Source organism: Hylaeus volcanicus, chromosome 9, assembly GCF_026283585.1.
Source record: "Hylaeus volcanicus isolate JK05 chromosome 9, UHH_iyHylVolc1.0_haploid, whole genome shotgun sequence".
NCBI lineage: Eukaryota > Metazoa > Arthropoda > Insecta > Hymenoptera > Colletidae > Hylaeus > Hylaeus volcanicus.
The window spans coordinates 3,040,638-3,051,335 of NC_071984.1; the positions used below are offsets into that span (position 1 = coordinate 3,040,638).

General features: G+C 40.0%; 1 protein-coding gene and 1 long non-coding RNA gene across 3 annotated transcripts in view; one reads left to right on the forward strand and one right to left on the reverse strand.

Moving 5' to 3' along the window:
- Nucleotides 1-10,698, reverse strand: part of LOC128881845 (uncharacterized) — a 25,207-nt gene that overhangs the window by 6,820 nt on the left and 7,689 nt on the right. The gene's annotated exons all lie outside the window — the stretch shown is intronic.
- LOC128881834 (muscle LIM protein Mlp84B-like) overlaps nucleotides 1-10,698 on the forward strand; it is a 24,602-nt gene that overhangs the window by 564 nt on the left and 13,340 nt on the right. For both annotated transcript variants that reach the window (XM_054133202.1, XM_054133203.1), the window contains exons 2-3: nucleotides 4,399-4,523; nucleotides 5,819-5,981. In XM_054133202.1, the coding sequence (XP_053989177.1) occupies nucleotides 4,409-4,523; nucleotides 5,819-5,981 (278 nt within the window). In that variant the 5' untranslated portion in view covers nucleotides 4,399-4,408. The remainder of the gene's footprint in view (nucleotides 1-4,398; nucleotides 4,524-5,818; nucleotides 5,982-10,698) is intronic.

A 10,698-nucleotide genomic window follows, 5' to 3' on the forward strand; every position in this document is an offset into this window, starting at 1 on the left:
GGGAAAGTTTTTTCCTCAGACCTAACCCAGACCTAACCCTTGTGATTCCAGAAAAGTAGAGATTTAGAGTAATTTCTCTTTTGAAAATTAAAATCCCTGGACTCTACCAGTGTTAATAGTCACACAGAGTGGTACACTGGATGCTCTTAGTAGGGAAATAGCTGGGAAAGTTTTTTCTTCAGACCTAACCCAGACCTAACCCTTGTGATTCCAGAAAAGTAGAGATTTAGAGTAATTTCTCTTTTGAAAATTAAAATCCCTGGACTCTAGCAGTGTTAATAGTCATACAGAGTGGTACTCTAGATGCTCCTGGTAGAGAAACAGCTGGGAAAGTTTTTTCCTCAGACCTAACCCAGACCTAACCCTTGTGATTCCGAAAAAACACGAACTTATAGTAATTTCTCGTTTGAAATTCAATATTCTTAAGGTCTAACGGAGTTAATAGTCACACAGAGTGGTACTCTAGATGCTCTTAGTAGGAAAATAGCTGGGAAAGTTTTTTCCTCAGACCTAACCCAGACCTAACCCTTGTGATTTCAAAAAAGCAAGAATTTGGAGTAATTTCTCCTTTGAAATTCAATATTCCTGGGCTCTACCGGTGTTAATAGTCACACAGAGTGGTACCCTAGATGCTCTTGGTAGGGAAATAGCTGGGAAAGTTTTTTCCCCAGACCTAACCCAGACCTAACCCTTGTGATTCCCAAAAAACACGAACTTATAGTAATTTCTCGTTTGAAATTCAATATTCTTGGGCTCTACCAGTGTTAATAGTCACACAGAGTGGTACTCTAGATGCTCTTGGTAGAGAAGTATCTGGGAAAACTTTCTGCCTCAGACCTAACCGTTGTGATTCCAAAAAAACCAGAAACTAAGACCAATTTTTCTTTTGAAAATTAAAATCCCTGGACTCTACCAGTGTTAACATTCATACAGAGTGGCACGTGAGATGCCCATGAAAGGAAGTACCTCGAAACAATTTTCTAACCCTTCCAATTCCAACGACCTAACAAGTTATACCAATTTTCCTTCTAACACTCGATATCCTCAGACTCTGCACCATTAATCCATAACGATTCTTCCAATTCCCTACAATACATTCACCATATAAATTCCGGAATAATAGCTAAAATAATCGTGAAAAAAACTTGCACCGTCCACCTTAATCTCTAACAAGTTTTTCCACCAGCCGAGAATAGATTTGTCAGAAATCGAAAACGGTAATCCAACCGGATTAATTGGAAATGATCCAGTCAAAATAAATTTCTCGAAGCTGAAGCTTCCCTCTGCATCCTTGTTTCTGACAAATCTTTCAATTCCCTGAAATAGATTCATCATAAATTGAGAAATTATACCCGGAGTGACGGCTAATTGGAAATGGCCCAAACAAATTGCTCGGTTCAGACACGATGCACTTAGATCCGAGCTAATCATCCACGTTTCCGGCGTGATCCACGAATTCCATGTATTTTGGAGTAACGCGCGACAGTTAGTCAACCGGGAGTCGATTCGGTTATCTCTCGAGTGTCCCGAAGGCTAAAAAATATTGGAATCCCGAGGATGAAAACGTTTAAATGTCTCGTCGCTTTCGATGGGGTTACTCGATGCCAGACAATGTATAAGTAACGAGAGAGGATTTTCGTTACGTCGAATAATCAAATCTAAAGAACGAGACGCAAACGACACGTGGATTTGCACGTTTGGTAGGTAGGGGTAACGACGGAGTGGAGAATCTAGCACCTTCCCTAATACGGCCTCGCGGGCTGGCTTGCGTCTGCACGAATATAGAATCCTCCATCTCTCTTGCTACTCTCTCGTGGCACCTCTAGCATCTATAGTACACACTCTATACTAACGCTACTACACTCCTGACTATAGACAGCTCCAAAAGTCACGCGACGTCTTCAACTTTCTTCCGATACGAAGATAGTTCTCGCTCTAGGCCTTTTCCTATCAGAGTACGAGATTTTCTAGTCGTCCATGTTGTTGTAAGGGATCTAGAGAATTTTTTCAGGATTACATCTCTTTTTTAGTCACTTAGGGACTTTTAGAGTCACTAGCATTGGAGATATGTATTATGTTTCTTTAAATGCCAATTTTTTTCTGTAATATTTCAAGCTGTAGTTCGGCTCTATGGAATGTTCTGATTGAATCATGGAATTTTCCAGTCGCCATCTTGATGCTGTCTAGGGATTTTTCGAATTTTGGGATCCATGGGAGCAGGAATTTTTGTCCTTCCCACAGTAAATATTGTATTTCTTTAAATGCCAATTTTTTTCTGTAATATTTCAAGCTACAGTTTGGCTCTATGGAATGTTCTGATTGAATCATGGAATTTTCCAGTCGCCATCTTGATGCTGTCTAGGGATTTTTCGAATTTTGGGATCCTATAGAATGAGTTGATTCTTGGACATTTCCCCCTGTAAATATCACATTTTCTTTTCAACGCTTTTCTCTCCGTTATCTGGAGTCTGAGATATTTTTATAACCTCCATATTGTTGACGCCATCTTTGATTCGAATTACGATTCTTTTTGTGGTATTTTTGCTGAGAAATACAAGGTAAATATGATTTGAAAAAAACTTTCAAGTCCGAGAGGGATCGATCCGCTGACCTTAGCGGTTGCAGCCACTCGTCTAACGCGCTTAGCCATTTCACCGACTTAACTACATCGCGTTAAGTGAGACATATATGAAACTCTACGCACGTTTTTTATTTCTCTATATCCCCAGTGTATCTTCTGTGTCGATACAAGATAACTGTCACCAGAGTACCTTCCACAGTCTCCGTGTTGTTTCTATTTTTAAATTTCAACCGTTTCATATATTTGAAGAGAGAAATTCAATTTTAGTTGGCATGGGTTTCAAAATAATTGGACGACGGCGCTAGTATCCATTACCATGGATAATATTAACAGGTTCTTCTGTAATAACACTGATAATTATTAATGAGGTTCAAAGCATTGAGCTCTCAACACAGGGGAGCAAGAGTTAACGGAGTTTTCATGATCTCGTTATGGTTCTATTATTATTCACGTTTCCGGGATTACGCGATATCAATGAGTAAATTTCGATTCAGTTATGGAATATACATATTTATCGTTAAAATATTACCATTCACTCGATTCATTAATAGCGACGATATATTATTATACAGGGTGTCACTTGGTTGGATTTGCATAGAAGAAGAAGAAAGCATGTTTGTTGTTATTAATGCAATGAATTTTGAAGAGCAAAGGGAAATTAATTTTATTTTTATTATTATTGCTAATCGTTGTTGACCACGTTGCACAAGATTTTTTATATTCTATTTTAAGATCGAAGAGAAATTAATTTTGATTATTTCATTTTATTATCGTTACTTTATTATTTAATTCCTATTATAATGCTAACATCGATTTTGTTTTTAAATATCGCAAGTAATTGTTACTTCTAAAAAAGGTTGTATTAACGTAAAATAGGTCGAATAGCGCGGTAGTGGACAAAAATAGTCCGCCGCGAATTCTTCGGGTTTTAGTCAGCGGACGGTTAAGTAACCGAAAACTGTTCCAGCGTTGGCCTCGCGTATTTTCGACAAATCGGTTGTTCTAGCTGCCATACGTTCCTGAATAATTATTTCGGGAGAAATAGTACTTGGTTCCTTAGCACAATACCCGAACGAAGACGGTAGCCTGGTACACGTCCAAATGCAACAACTTGTTGATCTCTTTGGTTAAAATTTCAGTTACTATTTCGAATAATTAACATTTGATTTATTTAAACAATTTCCTGAAAGGGCCTCCGGTATTTTGTTTTTCACTTAAACACAAATGGTATCGAGCATATATCCAATTTATGCGATATATTATATTTATATTAATTTTCCAAGATTAATCAATGTTTATCGGAAAATGTTATTAGTTTATTTTCAAAAATTGTCGTATTTTGTAATCGTATATATACGGTATATTATATATACAGGGTGTCCCGAAATTGGTGGAGGTCATTGAAAGAGGTAGTTCGGGAGGTGATTTGAAACAACTTTTTCCTTAGCGAAAATGTTGTACGAGGCTTCGTTACCGAGATATTAACGGATAAAGCTCGACCAATCAGAGCGCGAGTATGCCGGCGGAGCGCGGTCGCCTAGCGCGTAGCCACGCCTACTGCGGGCGCTCTACCGGTATACGCGCGCTCTGATTGGTCCGTGGTTTTCTGTTAATATCTCCGTAACGAAGCCTCGGACAACATTTTCGCTAAGGAAAAAGTTGTTTCAAATCACCTCCTGAACCACTCCTTTCAAGCTGTTACAACATTTTTGGGACACCCTGTATAATATATATATAAATATATCTGTATATAAGTGAATTTTACGGAATGTAATCGACTCATGAAATTTCAGCGTTGTTCTTTTTCTTTTTTCCAGTGCAAACAAAATGCCTTTCAAACCAGTAGAACACCCCAAGTGTCCCAAATGCGGCAAATCCGTGTACGCCGCGGAAGAACGTGTCGCCGGAGGGCTCAAATGGCACAAGATGTGCTTCAAGTGTGGTAAGTACACGATAATCTATTTTATCCATCGACAGATTTATATTTACGCAAGCCTGCAACGGTATTCGTAAAGGCAGCGTTCTACGGGCAAACAATTTCCAGGAAATGTGTGACAATTTACGTTTGAAGATAATTGAAAGAATAAATTTCTTGTTAAAAAAAAATTATTAGAAAATAGTAAGACATGTCGGAAAATAGATGAACGTATAGATACGCGTTAAAGAATATATGAAAATCGTAGATTCACGTTTGAAAATAACATAGAAATAAAAATTCCCCGTCGATCGACAAGCGATCGCGTCGCGATCGAGCTGTCAACAAAAGCACAGGATCGATTTCGCGAATCACCATCGGGCCTCTTTAAATATAGCCGCGTCCATAAATAAATTTTCACGCCGGTCCCGGATGGTTTGTCTTGGCCTTAATTAGTTTTGCGTGCCGGCCAGAAATCAATTGGAACCACCCAACAGCCGAACGAAAGGTGCAACGACCCGCGAGTGACTCGCGCCGATTTTAACAAAAATTCCGGCACTGCCATCATGCTCGAAATAGGACGCCCACCATACCGTCCATCGTCGCTCGCCCAAACCGTTGAATTATCATTTAAACGCCCCGAGGAGTCCAAAATAAACGGCGAACGGGAAAATTCTCGCGATTATCAACGTTTATTCGGTTAGGACGTTCGAATTCTTGTCAGTCTTCGTTTGTCCAACTTAGATACTTGAATAAATGATCCCTCGGGCTATTATTCGCGGCGTTGTTCGATCTCTCATACAGTCGAGGCTTGTTAATTCCAAAAACTGTTTAATTCCGATTAATTGGGATTAAATGGAGACTAATAAGGGACGTTTGGATTTCGTTTTTCGATTAAATACGATTAGTGGAGAATAGCAGGATTATATGGCCGATGTACGGTATGAACATAGGGGACGGGGAGTTGGTCATTCGGTAAGGCGAGCGACTGCGAGTCTCGGAGTCGTAGGTTCGATTCCTCGACGATCCGATACCATTTTTTCTCACGATTGTTTATCGATTACTGTGTAGGATGACTTCACGTGACGACTGGGTATAATAATAATTGTGTACGACACCTATGTACAATAATAATTGCACATGACGACTTTACGCGACGATTCCATATGACGACCGCGTACAATGACTCGTGTACGACCGGCTCTGCAAGCACGAATATCGCGTTTGGATCTCTAAGAATTGAAATAAGAAAAGAGGTGGTGGCTAACCGCGAGAGAAGTGGAAAAAAAAAAAACACGCTTCGTGTGTGTGTATGGTTGCAGGTCTTTGCGGCAAACTGCTCGACTCGACAAACTGCAGCGAGCACGAGGGCGAGCTTTTTTGCAAAGTGTGCCACGGTCGCAAGTTCGGCCCTAAAGGATACGGCTTCGGCGGCGGCGCTGGTTGCCTGTCCATGGATCAGGGCGAGCACTTGAAGAGTAGCGAGTGAGTGCACCTGTCGTCGTCCAACCACCCCTCCCCAACCACCCCTATCTGTCTACGCGTTCCCTCGACCGAAAAAAGAAAATGAAACAACAACAAAAAAAACAAAAAAAATGGAACATTGTAATCTCTTGCTCTCTTTATCTCTCTCTCACACACTCTGTCTCTCTATCTCTTTACTCTCTACGAGTCGTTTGTAATCCACCTCACCCATGAAAACCATACGCGTCGTTAACCCTACGAAAAAAAAAAAAAGAGAAAGAAAGAAAGCAACAAACAGAAACACGGTACCATCGAGCGAGCAACGAGCCAGCACGAATCACGCTCTTCTTGCGTACGGTAACACGAGACCCGTGGATGAATCGAATCGGAAGGAACGATCGACCGAAGGAGCACGCGTCTGCGCCCCCCCCCCCCTCTTCCCTTTCACCGATTTCTTAATTTGAATTTTTCCGAAAATTTTAATTTTTAATCGAAAAATTAATAACAATAATTCTGCGTTGTTCTTAAATCTTCGTTTTACCCCCCCCCCCCCCACCCCTTTAGACTAGACCGTAACCGTTTACGAGCAGAGCCGCAGCATTTCGTTTCTACGCCCCGTCATCCTCGACTATTAATTATCTTTTGTTCTGTTCGTTGCGTCTTTCGTGTCTTTTACGCGCATGCCGCGTCCGCCGTCCTCCCGCTCCGCCCGCTTCGGGTCTTCCCCTTTGTCTCTCCTCCGTTCCACCGTCGCTCTTTGCCCCCGTTCTAAAGTTTCCGTCGTTCATCGGCGCCGACAGCGATGATACATGGTGATGGTTACGGTGAATTGGTGATGATAATATACGACGACGACGACGACCGTATATAATAATTATAATTAACTGTGTTTTTAATCTAGTCGACTGTTCTTTCGTCACCCCCACGTTTTAACTTCTCCCGTTACGATTCTTTTCTTATTTCTTTTTTTTTTTTTTGTTCTTCTCCGTTTCTTCTACTTCTACTTCTTTACGCATATATATATATATATATTTTTCTCTCTCTACGTTATCTTTGGTTCCGTTTTGATTTGGTCACACGACTCACCCGTGTGTCTTTTCGTTTCCGTTAGAGCGGCCATTTCTACACGTACACTATACATATATATATATGTATATATATATGTGTGTGTGTTGTGTGTGTATATATATATGTATGTATACACTTTCTCGTTTCTTTTATGCGATTTACCACATACATTATGCTAGTTTATAGAATCATTTGTACCATCTGTAATAAGTGCCATTAAAAGACGAAAAAAAGGGAATGGAAAAAAAAAAACAAAAACAAAAACAGAAAAATTTCTTATGGTGTTCCTTATTGACGACAAAAAAAAAAAAAAAGATTCTCTCTTCTCGTTTCGCTCGCGATAGAATCAACAATCGTGAACGCGTACCGGCAGGACAAAAATGTTCTTGCGTCATCGGGTGGTCGAGAGGTTCGCGTCATTCGTCCGAGTTACTATTTTTGTTTCTTTTCTTTGTAGAGAACAAAAATTACGCGTGGTACAGATGAGCCGCGTCGGCCCCTCGACGGGCCCGATTCCGCGACGACTCGGTACGTCAATAACATTTTTGACCCGTCTGTACACATGCACACCGCCCCGCACCCCCCACCCCTCCCGCCATCCCGCTTAGATTGTACATAGTGCGTCGAAACGCGACAAAAAAGAAGGGGAACGTGCGACCAGATCGTTCCCTTTGGGAAAAAAAAAGCACGGCGTCGACGGATTGAGTGGAGAACGTCGGCCGGAAATGGTTCACGGGGATGATAAGAACGAAAAAGGACATGAAAGAGTCTCTCTGACACGCCCCCTCACCCCCCCCCTCCCGCGCCACCAACACGCACACACACGGCGTTAACCATCCGTCGCGTGAAAGTATAAAAGACTTCGTATTAACCGACTTCGAAAAGGAGGAGATTACTCGATTCGACATGTATATTTAATTTTGTGTGTGTGTGTGTGTGTGTTTTATGTATGTTAGTCGATTGCGTCCACATGGCTTGACCGATCGGGATGGAACCTGTTGCATCTTGTAGAGAATGTCTCGGCGGTGGTCCCATTCTAAACAAATTTTGGAACTTCTCACTTTTACCCGTTTCTTTTTTTTTTTTGAAAAAACTGAAAAATTTTGTATCGCTTCTTATTTCGAAACGAATCGACCGATCGGGATGAAACCTGTTACATCTTGTAGAGAATGTCTCGGTGGTGGTACCATTGTAGACAAATTTTGGAATTTCTCATTTTTACCCGTTTTTTTTTTCGAAAAAACTGAAAAATTTTGTATCGCTTCTTATTTCGAAACGAATCGACCGATCGGGATGGAACCTGTTGCATCTTGTAGAGAATGTCTCGGTGGTGGTACCATTGTAAACAAATTTTGGAATTTCTCATTTTTACCCGTTTTTTTTTTTGTTGAAAAAACTGAAAAATTTTGTATCGCTTCTTATTTCGAAACGAATCGATCGATCGGGATGAAACCTGTTGCATCTTGTAGAGAATGTCTCGATGGTGGTGCCATTGTAAACAAATTTTGGAATTTCTCATTTTCACCCGTTTTTTTTTTTTTGAAAAAACTGAAAAATTTTGTATCGCTTCTTATTTCGAAACGAATCGACCGATCGGGATGAAACCTGTTGCATCTTGTAGAGAATGTCTCGGTGGTGGTCCCATTCTAAACAAATTTTGGAATTTCTCACTGTTACCCGTTTTTTTTTTTTTTTTGAAAAAACTGAAAAGTTTTGTATCGCTTCTTATTCCGAAACGAATTGACCTATCTGGATGAATCTTCTTGCATCATAGTAATTTGTTGTCTCTTAAAAGCTTAAGACATTTGACCTACTTCCATTTTTTACCACTTTATTGCACTTTTTATCGCAAAATTGTACTATTTCACGTATGTTCGTCCTGAATTCGATGAAATCGATGAAACCCTAAACACTTTGCTGCCGGAAACTCATTTTCGAGGTGATCACTTTTGCAAAAATGATTTTCGCTCATTGTTTATAACTATTGTTATTGCAAAATTCCTATTTTTCTTTTCATATTTTTTTAATAGGAAATTTTAACAGGATTTCGAATGATGCTATTTTAATGAATTTCTTTTTATTTATTTAACGCAGTTATAGTTTACTTGATTTCTTTTTGGCGAATCTCTTACGTCGACCCGGTTACTTTTTATTTTACTTAAGAAGACTATAACTGAGACCGATTGTTTAGGTTAAATTGTTTAGCGCCCTTTACTTGAAAAAGTCGGTTTTGTCGACGCGCTCGTTAATGTTAATATACTTATTTACTTATTATATACTTATTCGCACGGTAATATACGTGGTGACTGGTTGGATTTTAATCGAAAGTGTGCGTGCTCGATTAATTGTTTCGGAGAGTGTATAAAATGGCAATTGGAACGACGCGATTCACGCTACGGAGTGGTTAACAGTGAACGTGTCACCTGGGAACGATACCTGCCAACCCCTCGGCCTCCTTTAGCCCCTCTACCCCCCCCCACTACCCCTCGAGCCCTTGTAATTTTTTTTTAAGAAAGAAACGAAAGAAAGTACACGAAAGTGGAAAAACAAAACAAAGAAACACCCTGCTACCCCCGCCAGCCCCGCCGAGTGCGAGCCAACCAGAGGTCCATTGAACAATATATGTTGTCGCTTTATCACGAGCCTGCGCGCATCCCTCGTGATAAAGGGAAATACCGAGTAACCAAAAAATAAATGGTGAGCACCTGAGTCAGATTCCGCCTCTCTCTCTCTCTCTACTCTCTCTACTCTCTCTAACTCTCTCTATCTCTCTTTTCACACTAAATTCTTCTTCATTCGCTCTCTCTCTCTCTCTATTTCTCTCTCTCTTTCTCTATCTCTGCCTTTTTCTCTTTTTCTGTCTCAGTCTACGCGTGATGAAATAAGAAACAACGCTTATTTATTTTTGTTTCTTTTTGGTACTATCTTTGTCTATCTCTTGTCTACCGCTATCTCTATCTCGACGACTTTTTTTTCTTTCTTTTTTTTTTATATCGATTCCGCACACCTGCACGGCCTCTCGTACCTTTTTTTCAATACAAGTAACCCCGTAACCTTGCTAACACGATAACTCTGTGGGTGCTTCCGTAGCCGCACCAGAGATGGGCGAAATTCTGCGAAAACAAATATTTTATCCGTTCGTTTATTCGGTCGATTTTATTTACGGATCGTGATAGGTAGACGTGCACATCGAATTACGCGGGACGCTGGCGATTACGTGAAAAAGACGAGACCCGGGATCGTCGTTTGAGAAATACGAAATATTCGAATAACGAATAAAAAGTTATTTAATCGTGATATCTGTTGACTCGTTTGAGAGGTTTTGTTTATTAGTTCGAATTTTCTAACTGTCATTTAGCAAGGGTCGATTCGTTATTTGCAATTTTTTATTCGTTGTTCAACGTCCTTTACTCGTTATTCGTATATTTATTCGTTATTCGAAATTGTGCACATGTCATTCGAGAAGGTCAATTGATTATCTGAAATTTTTTAACTGTTATTTAAGAAGGGCCGACTCGTTACTTGCAATTTTGTATTCGTTATTCGTACATTTATTCGTTATTCGAAAATATATATTTGTCATTCGAGAAGGTTAATTTATTATTCGAAATTTTTTAACTGTTATTTAAAAAGGATCGCATACTTATTTGCAATTTTTTATTCGTTATTC